Raw genomic sequence first — 13984 nt, 5'->3', positions numbered from 1 at the left:
TATCTTTGAGATTTATTTACTTAGTTTGTTAAGATTAGATTTGACTTAGTTAGGATATTTTGGATATTTTTTTTTGTACCCACACATATTATAAACATGTGTGGAGTATTTCCTAATCAATGAATAACGTAATTTAGCCTATCTTTTTATCTTTTACGCTTTCTTGCTTTAAATCCTAGTTTCCAAGGTTGTCGATGGTAAGGGAAATACCATTATCAATTGGTGCTTTCATTGTGATCTCTTCCTCCGAATCGTCGTCAACATGTCATACACCTACACCGGACATCATCTCTGGCAGACAGATTAGCTTCCACCTTGCACTGCTACTGAGTGGCAGCAGTCGCCCACCCAAACAACCAATTACGTGGAGTGGCAGCACATGCAGCAACCCTAGGTCCATCCGCTGACTTGTTGGGATATCACTGACCGCCACATTGCCAGCCTTCGACCACCAGCAAAGCCCCAACTCGAGCCTGACCCTCTGTATGGTATACCCAATTACAACTCGTCGAGTTTTGGTCTTCCATTCACCGCAACAAACAGTTCCATAGGCCATAAGCATTATGCAATGTTTGACGGAGCCGCACCGTCTTTCGGACCATTTGGCCGGACATCACTCAATCAGTTCAAGAATTTCAACTTACAAACTATTAGTATGCTTGAATCTGTATGGTTTGCTGCTAGCTGAACGAGGGGCCGACGCTATGAAATGTTTCTGTTTTAGGCCTTAATTTTGTATTGGACCTAGCCCGTCGTTTGTGTGCCTATTTATATAGGAGTAGGGCACAAAACTCTTTAATCTGAAAATAATCTGAATAACGTCTATTCTCCTTTTCCGCCCGTGGACGTAGCCAACACAACGTTGCTGAACCACGTAAATTTTGTGTCTCTTTACGTTTCTTTTTGTCTCAATTACACAATTGCTCTTTTCTGTCACAAAACAAACCCTGGTCCAGATCCGTATGGACTACTCGGCCTCACCACACCGGTTATCAGTCCGGACAGCTTGACTTTCAGCAACCAAGACCACTGTATGTTGGCCCGAAGTCATACATGCATCAATAGACAGTTCTCTTCGGCTATCAGCTATGTCAGTTCATCCCAATCAAACGTCCAACCACCTGGATTGGCAGCAGCCATACTAACCCTACGATTAGCATGCACACGCGGCCTGTCAGCCCACCGCGCATTAGCTACAAACACAGACCCTTACCCTTATCACAACCTTCGAATAACCAAATCCCCCTGGCATGCGAAATCCTCACGCTGAGCATCACCAAGGTCGGCCGGAGTACCATTCCCAACAGCATGGTCTCCCCTATAATCTCAACCTCATGGTTCGTTCGCTTCCCCATGCCCAACTAGCCGCCGTAAAAGATTACAACGAGAAATTATGTATTTATAGTTTTGAGAAGCATATGAGATGAGAGCAATCCAGATTAGCTATTCAACGATGAAGCAAGATATTTTTTATGTTACAGTTGGTAAACGCTAGCTTCCCCTCTACTTAATAGATTAGGGGTTCGAGTCACCACGAGATAGATGGGAAACCATCATTTTTCCTCTTTAAAAATGAACAAGAGAAAGAATCCCACATTAGCTATTCGATGCCAAGACAAAGGAGCTTTTTCTGGCCTTAATAAGAATTTCTCCTCTAAGAATAATCGCAAGTTATTTTTATGTTATCTACTGAAATTCATCTGTAATAGTGCAGTACTAATTACCGAGGTCCGAGGGATTGACCAACGTCGGTGATTCCGGCGGTAGTTAAACTTTTTCTTTTGTTAGTGAATTTGTATCACAAATTATGAATTAAACCAACGATTTTAGTATATAATTTCATATACAACTTACATAAATAAAAGAACTGTATACCAAGTTTGATACGATGATTATATCTATATGAAGGTAGGGTTTAGATCTATGCAAACCTATTTTTAATACAAAAATACAGAATCAAGCATATGTAGGTTATATTAGGTTATCGTAAGCTTATTTTTACGTCATTATTATAAGGATAACATAAAAGGATCTTAACATGACCTCAACCCCAAAGTTTATAATATGACATAAAACTGCTTGATAATGACCCTCCGCGTTTTTTTTTAATTATTGACCATTAGATTGTCAAATCTCATGGTCATAATTTGGTCTGGATTTTGTATCGGGATTAATTTTTGTATTGATCGTTTTCCTAAGAAGGTAATGTCAAACCAAAAATCTCACTTTATAATTTCAGATTGCATTGAGGGAATATAATATATAAATCGAGCATAAAAAAGGGAGTCCGATCCTAGTAACAATATGATATAAATTGTGCCTAAAATATGGAGTACATACGGGAAGCCCACCATAGTTTGGCTCCATACTCATCATTATTTATGATCTGATTTGGATTGTAATCATTTTATTTGGGTGATAAATACTTTTTCGTCAAGGTAGTGATAAAATGCAAATTTTATATATTGTACAAATTCCAAACTATAATTTGGACCGTTAAAAATATCAATAGATGGCAAAATAACAGTAACAAAACATGTCAATACAGTATTAACACAATGTCAACACAACATCAACCATTGACATTTTATTGACATTTTTTATTGCAATTATTTTACCATCTGTTGACATTTTATAACAGTTCAGATCATAGTTGAATTTGTACAATATTTATAGTTAAATTTGATTACATCGTTGTTAAATGTACTCCCTCCGTCCCTTAAAATATTGTAACCGGATACGAGTTTTAAAAAATATAATAAAAAATGAGTTGAAAAACTAGTAGGATGTAGGTCCTACTTTTAAAATATTAATTTTATAATAAAATGTGAATGAAAATAAGTTAGTGGAATATGTGATCCACTACTAAAAATGGTAAAAAAGTGAAATATGACAAATTTTGTGGGACATATGAAAATAAAGATATGATAAAATTTCAGGGATAGAGGGAGTATTAAAAAAAAAAATGGAATGCATTAATGAAGAGAACAAAGTAATTCAAGTAATAATGAAGAAATAGAAAATATAATTGAATGTACTATTAATTAGAGCTTAATTTTAACGAAAAAAACAAAAGGGAAATGTGATGTCAAAAGAATGTGACATCTATTTAAAGCAATATGATTTGCCTTTTATCGCTTTTTCTCGTGGAGTGTAAACGCCATAAAATTAACATAAGGTGCAAAACGTCTTCATGCAAGTAACTGGTTTATAAGACTAAGAGGATCCACCTAATTTATTCGTTGCCAAGTCAATTTTGGCAGCTGTGGAAGGCCATCACAAGAGATGCCCATTGTGTTGGACGTGGCATTTTTGTATTTTTTTGTATACACACATTTTAGAAGAACGGAATATACCTGCAACACCAATTGATGAATAAAAATGGAGCATTGAGTCATATAATACACGAATTTTGAAGTATTTTTATTTCAAACAAAGAAAAATCCAATGTCAACTTAAGAAATGGACCACTTACCCACTTAAAATGTCTTATAAAGCGAGTATTATCTACATTTATATAGATTAGATGAGATCTTCACTAATTGATAGGGCACAAAATTTAGACATTTACCAAGATTGCTTACTACATGCAACAATTTGATTGAAATGAAACTATCAGCAATTTATGAATTTGAAGGTCAATGTTTGTTGGACTCTGGATCTATTTTGAACACATGCATACATGTCTTTATTATTAATGATGGTGAAGGCCAATTTTATTGCAAGAGACAACAAAGCAAGTCAATTAAACTTTCCACAATCAAATCGGATATTCCCATTTGTGGCGGTGAGGCGGCCCAATTTGGTGATGGCTTGGATGAAAGCAGTGTTGAAAGATTGAGGATTAGATGCCCACGTTGAAACTGTGTTCTTGGACCTAGAATCTGTGAACAGAACCTGATCAGATGTGAACAATCCCTTGCCTTGTACAAGGTTCTTGAAGTAGGCGTTGTCGAAGATCCGAGGAGTGGCCGGGTCCATGTTGATGGCCACTCTCGGATCCACGTTCTTCGGGCACATCCCCTGAAGCTGGGTCGCGTATTGCGGGTCTAGGGTCGGGTCGACCGGGTTCTGTCGACTGAAATTGTATATCCGGTTCGCGAATCTACTACAGTGTGAGAATCCTACCGTATGTGCCGCTACAATCAAGAGAACGATGAAAGTTAGAAGCAGTATATAAGTGTTGTCTGACCCCAATCAATTTAAGATGTTTTGAGTGTGGATTTGTCCTAAAGCAGACAATATGAAACTAATGTGCTGACAATTCAAACCTGAGAGAGCAATCATGTCGGTTTGGGAGAGGCCTTTGGAAGCAAACATTTTATTTAGTTGATCCAAACTGAAACTTGGTTGAGGAAGATTGCCCTCCACACTTGCTGATGTTGAACTCAGCCCATCCAGTCTCCCCAGTTCCACTGGATACGTGGGCCCACCAGCCTACATGTACACCACACTTAATTAGTTTTCGTTCCTTATTGTTGGTTTGCAAATCCATACCACATCGGAGAATGGAAGAAAGATGAAAAGCAGTATATAAATGTTAGCCAGCCCGAGTTAGTTTAAGGTCTTTTGAGAGTGACCCAAAAATAAATCTGTGCGTGCTTAACCCAAAGTAACACTTATAAAAAACAAAGTAAATGAAATTAATGGAATGAAATCGAACCAAGACGATTGCGTCACGCGTTGCGAGAGCGAGAATATCTGCGCAAGAAACCTTGTTCTTGCAGCTAGACACAGCGTCCACAGCAGCTTTCGCTTTGATCACCGTATCGAATCCATCGCCGGCCAACGATAAGTTATCGGGGTGGTCCTTCTCCGCCGTATTCCCCGCCGTCGATGCCACTATCACAGACGCATCACACCCCTACATAATTCCATGCAACACACCATTTAGATTCAACCATACAGTGTATACTCCATCTGTCCCATTATGTTCTTTTTTTTTTGGATTGTTTCATTAAAAATGAAAATAATTTATTAACTCAAAAAACAACACTATGTCAAATCCAGTGTGAAAAACATACGTTTCATATTTATTGGGACTAAAGGAGTAGTAGTATATAATATAGAAAGGATAAGAGTACCGAAACGAAGCAATCATGGAAAAAGAGACGTATGGTTGCCGGGACAGTGACGAACGTTTGGGAGAACTTAGCAGAGACAGCTTTTTTCACAATATTCTCCACGTCAGGACACACCTTGGCGTAGAAGTTCTGACTCAGTTGTGCTGAGCATAAACCTAAGCCCCACAACAATATCAAAATTACTCTCAATATCCGCATATTCATTGCTGTCACACTCTAATTTCATACCCCTATTAACGTTGTCGCAGGGAACTCAGATATATAGAGGGGGAGAGCTCAAACAATGATATGCTGAGACAGAGCTAGAAATCATATTCTTAGCTCGGTCCTACAAATAATTAATGGGAAGGGCAACGATGTATTGGTGTGGAAGTAATTTATTAATTTGGAGATAAATATTGGTAAATAACGAGGTTCAAACTGATACTTTTTAATTAATAAACTGAAATGCAAAAATAATTAAAGAATGTGAAAATTAATAAGTTTTGAATAGGCTGTGTTTGATTGTTTGTCCTACTCCTACTTGTTAGGTGCCACAAGACCTCGTGGTTGACTAATAATAGTAGTATGCATTTTAGTTGCATGCGTTGAATGTGACAACCTTGTCTCCTACTAGAATGAGATGATTTAAGACAAAGGATAGGTGAAATTTTGAAACGTAACACATAATTACTAGTATAATTTTTTGCAAGAAAAAAGAAATTAGCAAACTACTATAAAACCGTCTAAAAATGAATACAACTCAACTATCTACAGATGGAAGAAGTATATGAAAACAGTTCGGCCATGAATTGACATAACCGTGACTAATAATTAGTAGGATACAATATTTGTATTTTTTTAATTTCCCTCTTTATCTCAGTATTTAATAAAACTAATTGTTAATTAATTACTAATAAAGGTACAAACACTTAAAATAGATTATCTCAAATGCAATAATGAGAGTGACTTATACACCACAATTTGATATTAGGATGATTCAATCAAAGGTGCCCACATATACAATACGAATGGATAAGCTTATGGTGTTAGGAAAAAAGATTCTAACTAATTTGATTGAGATATAATCATATAATAGTAGTATATTACATTTGTGAAGATGGAACAAGTTCCCTGTTTGATTAGTGTATAGCTAGTTTCAGCTGTCTCGGTCTAACTTTTCTTGCACTATATAAATTCAATTCTATTATTTTAATAAAAGTGATTGTGTTTGTGTTAATTATTTAAAATCTGTTTTGAGCCGCTACCTAGCTAGGTCTGCAATTTAGATTGTTATTGTGCCTTTTTAAAAAAAGTTTATTTATAAAGAAAAACAAACTTCAAAACATAATAATCTAATAAAGTGATGCTTGTTCAAAACTCATGAAACTCTATCCAGCATCACAGTTGAAGTTCCAATGACTAGCTTCGATAAACTTACCAAAATATGCAGAAAGAAAAACAACAATCACAGTTTCTTGTGAGCTCTACGCAGACATGATTTTTATAGCATTATAGAAGATGGTTACTCGAAGCAATTGGAAAAAATTGTCGTAAGAAGAAGAATTTAGAATTCATTTCCTGCAAAATAGAGAAACATAATTCCACCAAACACACACTGACACACACATACAGAATAACAGCTTGGCATAACATTTTTAGTCATATTATGCACCAATTCACAACAAATCAATCTCTCATAAAACTCCCAAAAAAAAAACAGAGAGACTGCAATACAACGGAAAAAAACTGACAGATCTTTTTTGAATGCATAATCCACCAACTCGTATTCTTCATACACAACCAGTGACGGAACTAGAAAATCTTATACAGTTCTACTATACAAAACTCTATTTTATATTGAGTACTAGCTAGTTGTTGTACATGTTGGGAATCTAGGGGTGATAATATTGGTTTGCTCTTTTGATGAATCTTATATTTAAGCAAATATGGGAGACTCATATCGTTGTAAAAGTTCCTATGACTTGAGTTTGCTCTAATATGTTTCTGCATGTCCCGTCCTTCCAACTTCAATCGACAAATAATAGAAGTTTGAATTGGTCTATTGCCATGTTTCGTGTACAAATAGCAATGTGATTGTGTTACGGACTCAATGTCCCACATCAGCCGTAAAAGCAACTGGTGTGGGGTTTATAAACTAAATGAGCTCTCTCTGCTAATAGACTAGTCTTTTGGGATGAGTTCTCCTATTTGGTCTGTAACAGATTGGGCATGCCACAAAGCCTAAAGGCTATCATGACGACGTAGATAGTCAGCACACGAGGAGGAGAACGACTTCAGACCAGGGTATTTGTGTAGGGCCGAAGAAGCAATGAAACGTGAATTTAAAGGTTTGTCCACATATCATCTCCAAGATAACTACATGGAAGATAGCTACTACTCTCTTTTCTTCTGAGATTTCTTAGCTAGAGTGTTGTGGTCCACATTGTCCACATATGGCTTCCACTATTGATTCTGAAATTGTGTTGCATGTGGATGAATTATTGTTTAATTGTTTGAATCATGAAATACTTATACCATTTCTCACTTGTTGGTTGACGGTAACGCACGCTTTATGTGCAATAAATCGTGGCCACTTTGGAAGAACTGAAATTATGCAGTACGGAGTAGTATTTGGCAAAGGTTGCGTTCACTGTAAAATTTCTTGCTCCTCGGAGCTTGATGTGTGGACATCACCCATTCACCCCTAATTTTTATAGTTACTCTTTTTACACTTCTTTCTGTTTATACTCCCTCCGTCCTATTATAAATGAAACGTTTTCCTTTTCAGTTAATCCCATTAAAAATAAAACGTTTCCTAAAATGGAAACATCTCCATCTCTACTTTTTCATATCTCTTACTTTACTCTCTCTTTATTAACTCACAAAACAACACTACATAAAAGTTCGTGTTGATTCCCAAACATTGCATATTTAATGGGACGGATGGAGTATTAGTTATTCCTTTTGCCATTTCTCCGTCCCATTAAGATTATATACTTTCTTTTTAAGTTTGTTCCAATTAAGATGACAAATTTCTACTTTTGAAAACTTTCTATTTCTAATTAATACGCTTAACCACTTTTTCTTCCATCAATTAAATATTCAACTCTCTTTCTCTTTCCATTTAATACATATATCCACATTTTCTCTCTCCAATTAAGCACATTAACCAACAACTCCTAAAATCCTATACGGACTAAGAAATGTGTTATCTTAGCTGAGACAGAGGGAGTAATACCCATTAATTATTCTACTCCATTTAACTAGTTTGAAAGACATGTTAAGATAGCATATGATTATTGAAATAAGATGAACTTTAAGAAAAGATCAAGATAAAATTTCTAATAAAAATTTAGTTGACTTGTTTGGTTGAGTAGATAATAAACAAGATAAAATGTGGAAGTGTTCCATAGACAAGATTGATTCATGGATTAGATTTGTAATGACATTTACTTCCCTTATAATTATATGAATTTAATTTCATATTTTTGAAATTAGTGTTTCTAATATTCATAAATCAGTGGTTATCTATTCTAAACCACAACTAAATTAATTAATCCTAAGGTATGTTAGTCATTACAACCTCCGTACCACTTTAGCAGTCTCAGTTGAGTTATGGGTGGCTTTTAGGAAATGTAAATGATTGTTGGTGTAAAAAATAATGGAATGTAGGTCTCATTATACTTCCTCTGTCCCATAAAAATATATGCACTTTTCAATTTCGTCTGTGCCACAAAATATGTTCTATTTTTCAAATGTTATCCCAATTTATTACCCATATACATCAACTTATACCACCATTAAATACTCTTAATAATGTGGGTCTCACTGTCCACTAACATTACTTTAACTATTCTCCTCCTCCTCGCTCTTACTTACCAATTTTATCTTAATTCTTGGCTCATATTTTTATGGAATGAAGGAAGTACGTGAATGGAGTTGAGTTAGTGGAATATGTGGCTTATTCTCATTTATGGAAGATTCTAACTTGGGCTATTAATATAAACTGTACTGAAATGGAAAATCAAAACTTCTGAAGTGGGACAAAGGGAGTACTTATAATACTCCATCAAATTGGAGAAGATAGAGTCGGTTCACCTCTAAATTGCTGATCAATGTATTCATCAATAGGAATCGTTTACTTACTGATCATTCTTTAATCACTTACCCTGAAGGGCCGTGATAAAATAATGCGGGCTTTACTTTTTGTTACTTGGGCTACCAAACATATGATAAACTAAAACTAGAGCTAAGTGAAAAGTTGGTGAATGGAAAAAAAATAAAGTTAAATTCCTTTTTATACAATTCTTCCAAACTTCAAATGTTGTGCTCGCTTTTTGATCCCCAAAGGATGTGGTGGGCGTATTTAGCGAAAATGCAGCTTCCTCTTTTGGTGGTTACTTTAGTGGTGGCTTCAAGCATTTTGAAGTCCGTTCAGATTGGCCAAGCTGACAATTTCCGCAGTTTGAAATTCTTTTATCTTGCCTTCAAAACATTCTGGGCCAAAATGATCATCTTCTGATGCAATCTCTGCTTTATTCTTCCATATTATTTTGTTCTCTCCACTTAATGCAAAATAAAACTGCGTAAAATCTCAGTCACTCAAGAAATGAGTCATCCCTCTTAGAACAAATAGAATAATAATACTAATACATAAAACAATGACTATATTCCATTAACTTTTCAACCCTCACTCTATTATATTTTTTAAAATCCGTGTTGTGTCAAAGTTATTATATTTCTTAAAATCCGTGTTGTGTCAAAGTGAGATACATGTGAAAGAATAAAGGAGGTATATAAAATTATGGTTCACAATACACTTAACTTTTTCATTTTTTTTTTCTTAATAAAATCTAACCAATTCTTAAAACTCGGATTAATAATATACTATGAGACTACTAATGGGGACATGATGAAATATTATTTTTATTCTTTAGTGGTTATAGAATCGTTTTCTAGTCGTATAATTGTTTTTTATCCGACATGACCAGTCAAGCGAATTATATTCAATCTTATTTGTGACCCCTCTCTTGTTCGAGTTATTGACATTGATCAAGAGACAATCCTCTTGACATTCTGAATAATGAACTATGATAATTATGGATAATATGAAATAACGAGAAAGTCAGATGTATTGCATTCTATCTGCAATGTTTATAGACTGAGGATATTGATGAGCTGGAAATTGGTTTGACCCAACAAATTGTCTGACAACTACGGTATTCTAATAATTATATTATAATAATTTTTTATTCTTTTCAATAATCGCCCTATAAAAATTTGATAAATTGGTTGACCTCCTACATTTTCTTATTGTTTTGATAATTAAGGTATTCAACTTTTACCAAATTTTTATTTTCAAAAACTAAAAATTGTGTTTATTTAATACATGAACTTTCAATTGTTTGAATTTTCAACCAGTTATAATTTGCCTGAACACTTCAAATGTCTACTTATATAGGGCTTAAAAAAAATCGATGCACTAATTTGCCAATTCAACTACTTACAATGTAGTCCATTCGTCTGAAAGTCATAACTTGTTCAAAATTAGTTAAAAGTTTGTGTATCCGGAGACAAATTTAGACTGAACTATATATCAATGAGAAAATAAAAATTAAAATTAAATGGAGTAAAAAAATAATTGAATAATGCACATCTTTTTTCCCCTCCATTGCTAGGTAGATAGGGGGGGTAAGATATGCCAATCAGATTGAAACAGTAGATCAAGAGAAAATGACTCGTTTCCCTTCACATAATTATTATGACTAATCTATCAATTATTCTAATATATATTTATATATATATATATACACCCCCTGCATTATGTTCATCAATTATCAACATTCAGCCAATATTGATGATCAATTACAGTCAACTCACAGCTTCATCTCTTTCACCCTGTGACATATATGTACAACTTTATCATAAGTTATTATGACCAAGAAAACGTTTTTATGATCACAAATTGTAATAGTATTTACTTATATGAAGAGTTTGTTGAGGAGGAAGTTCACAAATAAAACAAACAAATATAATAATCAACATATGAATTTGATGTAAAAAATAATTAAAACTATAGTAATTCATAACTTTCGCGTGCTACTCTTCTAACCAATGGGTCTTAAAATAAAATCTCATAGAAAATTAGAAGAGAAAGAAAAGACAGAAAAATCATTACCTTTTTCCAATCAGGAATTGCCTCCGACAATGTGGCTATATATTTCTCCATCGCTATCTCCTCACTTATACTCCCTACCTTCTTCCAAGCGTTCCTGTCACATAATTAATCAAGGTGTTTTATTTTTTCCTAGTTATGTTTAATTAATAATCAGCCCAATCAAATTAACATACTTCTGTTACAAAATAAGTATCGAACATTCGAACTAAATCCGTAGTATGAACTACTCCCTCCGTCCCACTTAAGATGACACGTTTTCCTTTTTAGTTTGTCCCAACTAAGATGACACATTTCATTTTTTGGTAACTTTCTCTCTCCAATTAATACACTCAACCATTTTTTTCTCACTCCTATTAAAATATTATCTTTCTTTATCTCTCTACTTTAATAGGTACACCCACATTTTCTCTCTCCAATTAAACACTTTAACCAATAACTCCTAAAATCCCATGCCAGCTAAGCAACGTCATCTTAGCCGGGACGGAAGAGTACTACAAATTAATTTTACACAAGAATAATACAACAAATTAATAGTCATATCTCCGTCCAAAAAAAAAAGACTAATTTTATCTTTTTGGATTGTCCCTCGTAGTTACAACAAGTCTATATATAGAAAGTTTTTAACGAATTACATGTCTCGTGAATCCTATAATCCACTAACAATACTTCCATTATCGTTTCACTCCCTTTCCTTTTTTTATCCCTCCCTTAATTTCAAATTGCACATTATAACCCTAGTCATTTACGAGTCTATCTATAAAAATTCTCCTAATGTAAATTATTTAATTCAATTCACGAGTTTAGTGGAGTAAATAAGAGTCGAACCACAAACTACTCAAATTCTTGAATAAAAATTCTCTACTGCAAAACTTTGAAAAACAAAATACCATTTGGATCGAGCAGATAGGTGCAATGCAGTGGGCCGCGATCCATAGCAAGGCCCTTGAAGAGCAGCCTTCTGAAGCCCATAGAGCTGCAGCTTCACATCTTCACCAATGCTTTGACATGATTCCACATAAACCATAGCCTCACCAAATATCTTCTCCAATTCGCTTCTCTCAACTCCCTCCCAATCCCAATCATCATTGATCCGATTACCCTCCGATTCCAGCCGCTTCTCACCCGCACCGACACTTTCAACTTCTCCTCTCCTCGCAATTACTAAATCAGAGCCGCTCTGTTTCGAAGATTGATGCGAATCGAGGGTGTCGAGAATCAGGAAAACCAAAGCAGATAATCCAACCAGGGCTAGCAGTAAAATTTGCACCAAATCCATGCGTTGTATGTATCTAGACTAGAAAGAGAAAAGAGAGAGATGGGAATAATGGGGAACACGAACAAAATAGAAAAAAGCGGTGGGTTTGAAGGGATATGGGCAGAGTATATTCGGGTACAAGCATTCACCGAGTGGGCCCCGCGGCCCAGGTGATAACGATTCGATTCCGTTAAATTTAATCATTATTTTATGTTGCGGTTTGCAGCAGACATTGTTAATTGCTGATGATATATATGGTTTGTGTTGTTTCCTACTGCTCAAGCAACACAGATACAGATTGAATAGATCACGAAATCCCGCAAAATCAATGTATATCTTCGATAATTAATAAAGAGATTAATTTATTAAAACCACTACATAGTAGTAGTAATTCAATATATTGCACACCCTGGCCTCATTTTGTATGCTTATTTAATTATTTATAACTAAAAATCAAATAATCTTTCTGTCTTTTAAAAATTACGTTATACTTCCTCCGTCTTTATTCTTTATGAACTATTTACTTTTACGTCCATTCCCTAAAAAAATGAACATTTGAATTTTGAAAAATTCAAACAACATATTACCAATACGCATCATTTTGTTTACTCTCTTCGTCCCAAGGAAGATGACCCTTTCCTTGGGCGGCACGGGATTTTATGCAGTTAATTTTTGTGTTAAGAGGAGAGTAAAATAAGAGAGAGGGAATAAAGTAGAGATAAAGTGTTTCCATTTTAAGTAATAGGTCATGTTGGTTGGGACAAACCAAAAAGGAAAGTGAGTCTTCTTCAATGGGACGGATGGAATACAACTTATACTATTACCATTAACAACTTTTAATACTATTATAATAATATTGACCTCACTTTCTATTAAAATTATTTCTACTACACTTTTTCTCTCTCTTGCTTTTCTCCTTATTTATTAAAATTCATGCCGAAATCATTGTTCATACTCTTTAGGGACGGATGAGTAAGTTTTAATGTACAGTTCGAAAAGTAAGAGCATCCCCATCCGTGCTCTTAGCTAAGAGCACGGAAGTGGGCCCGGACCCACTTTTACTGCTTGTCCTTAGCTAAGAGCACAACACCCACATCCGTGCTCTTAGCTAAGGACAAGCTCAAGGGTCCCACCATTCTATTATTCAATTTAAATATAAACATTCCCACAATATTAAAATGCATTAAAATATCCGAAATACTATTACAAATTACAAAATAATTAAAAATTACATAATTAAAATCCTAAAAATTAAAAATTACACAAATAAAATCCTAAAAATTAAAAATTACACTACTCGTTGCCGAATTTCGCCCAAATGTGATTGATTAGATCTTTTTGTAGCTCAGTGTGGGCTCTTGTATCGCGCATTGTGTGTCTTCTTTCCATCCTCTCGTTCACCGTCGTATGCACACCTCGACGTGGGGGAGACCTCGCGGTTGAGCTTCCGGCTTCATCCTCGTCGTAAAAGTTACCCGCCATCGG

At 34.9% G+C, this 13984-nt stretch overlaps 2 protein-coding genes across 3 annotated transcripts; both read right to left on the bottom strand.

Moving 5' to 3' along the window:
- Positions 1 to 3662: 3662 nt before the first annotated feature.
- LOC125214490 (peroxidase 51-like) lies at positions 3663 to 5420 on the bottom strand. The gene is made up of 4 exons (XM_048115542.2): positions 5085 to 5420; positions 4664 to 4864; positions 4272 to 4437; positions 3663 to 4139 (listed from the first exon to the last, which is right to left on the bottom strand). Exons 1-4 carry the CDS (start codon positions 5286 to 5288, stop codon positions 3742 to 3744), a joined length of 969 nt encoding a protein of 322 aa, XP_047971499.1. The 5' UTR covers positions 5289 to 5420; the 3' UTR covers positions 3663 to 3741.
- Positions 5421 to 9159: 3739 nt separating this feature from the next.
- LOC125206123 (acyl-CoA-binding domain-containing protein 3-like) lies at positions 9160 to 12637 on the bottom strand. 2 transcript variants are annotated; one of them, XM_089064095.1, is made up of 3 exons: positions 12132 to 12637; positions 11245 to 11338; positions 9160 to 9648 (listed from the first exon to the last, which is right to left on the bottom strand). In XM_089064095.1, the coding sequence occupies exons 1-3, from the start codon at positions 12518 to 12520 to the stop codon at positions 9481 to 9483; spliced, it is 651 nt and encodes a 216-aa protein (XP_088920221.1). In that variant the 5' UTR covers positions 12521 to 12637; the 3' UTR covers positions 9160 to 9480. The 2 variants fall into 2 exon arrangements, with proteins under 2 accessions (XP_088920221.1, XP_047961382.1); XM_048105425.2 differs by lacking the exon at positions 9160 to 9648 and adding an exon at positions 10667 to 10964 and having other exon boundaries at positions 12132 to 12608.
- Positions 12638 to 13984: the final 1347 nt, after the last annotated feature.

Source organism: Salvia hispanica, chromosome 2 (genome assembly GCF_029641045.1).
Source record: "Salvia hispanica isolate PSC_SH4W2 chromosome 2, Shi_PSC_v1, whole genome shotgun sequence".
Taxonomy (NCBI): Eukaryota; Viridiplantae; Streptophyta; class Magnoliopsida; order Lamiales; family Lamiaceae; genus Salvia; species Salvia hispanica.
The sequence above is the reverse complement of the archived record's forward strand: the minus strand, read 5'-3'. Positions and strand labels throughout refer to the sequence as shown.

Coding starts and splice junctions, on each gene's coding strand:
- LOC125214490 (XM_048115542.2), bottom strand. CDS start 5,288: ATGAATATGCGGATATTGAGAGTAATTTTGATATTGTTGTGGGGCTTA. Junction 4,438..4,663: donor CGCGTGACGCAATCGTCTTG/GTTCGATTTCAT, acceptor GTGTACATGTAG/GCTGGTGGGCCCACGTATCC. Junction 4,140..4,271: donor CGACATGATTGCTCTCTCAG/GTTTGAATTGTC, acceptor TCTTGATTGTAG/CGGCACATACGGTAGGATTC.
- LOC125206123 (XM_089064095.1), bottom strand. CDS start 12,520: ATGGATTTGGTGCAAATTTTACTGCTAGCCCTGGTTGGATTATCTGCT. Junction 11,339..12,131: donor CTATCTGCTCGATCCAAATG/GTATTTTGTTTT, acceptor ATTATGTGACAG/GAACGCTTGGAAGAAGGTAG. Junction 9,649..11,244: donor CAATTCCTGATTGGAAAAAG/GTAATGATTTTT, acceptor GATTTTACGCAG/TTTTATTTTGCATTAAGTGG.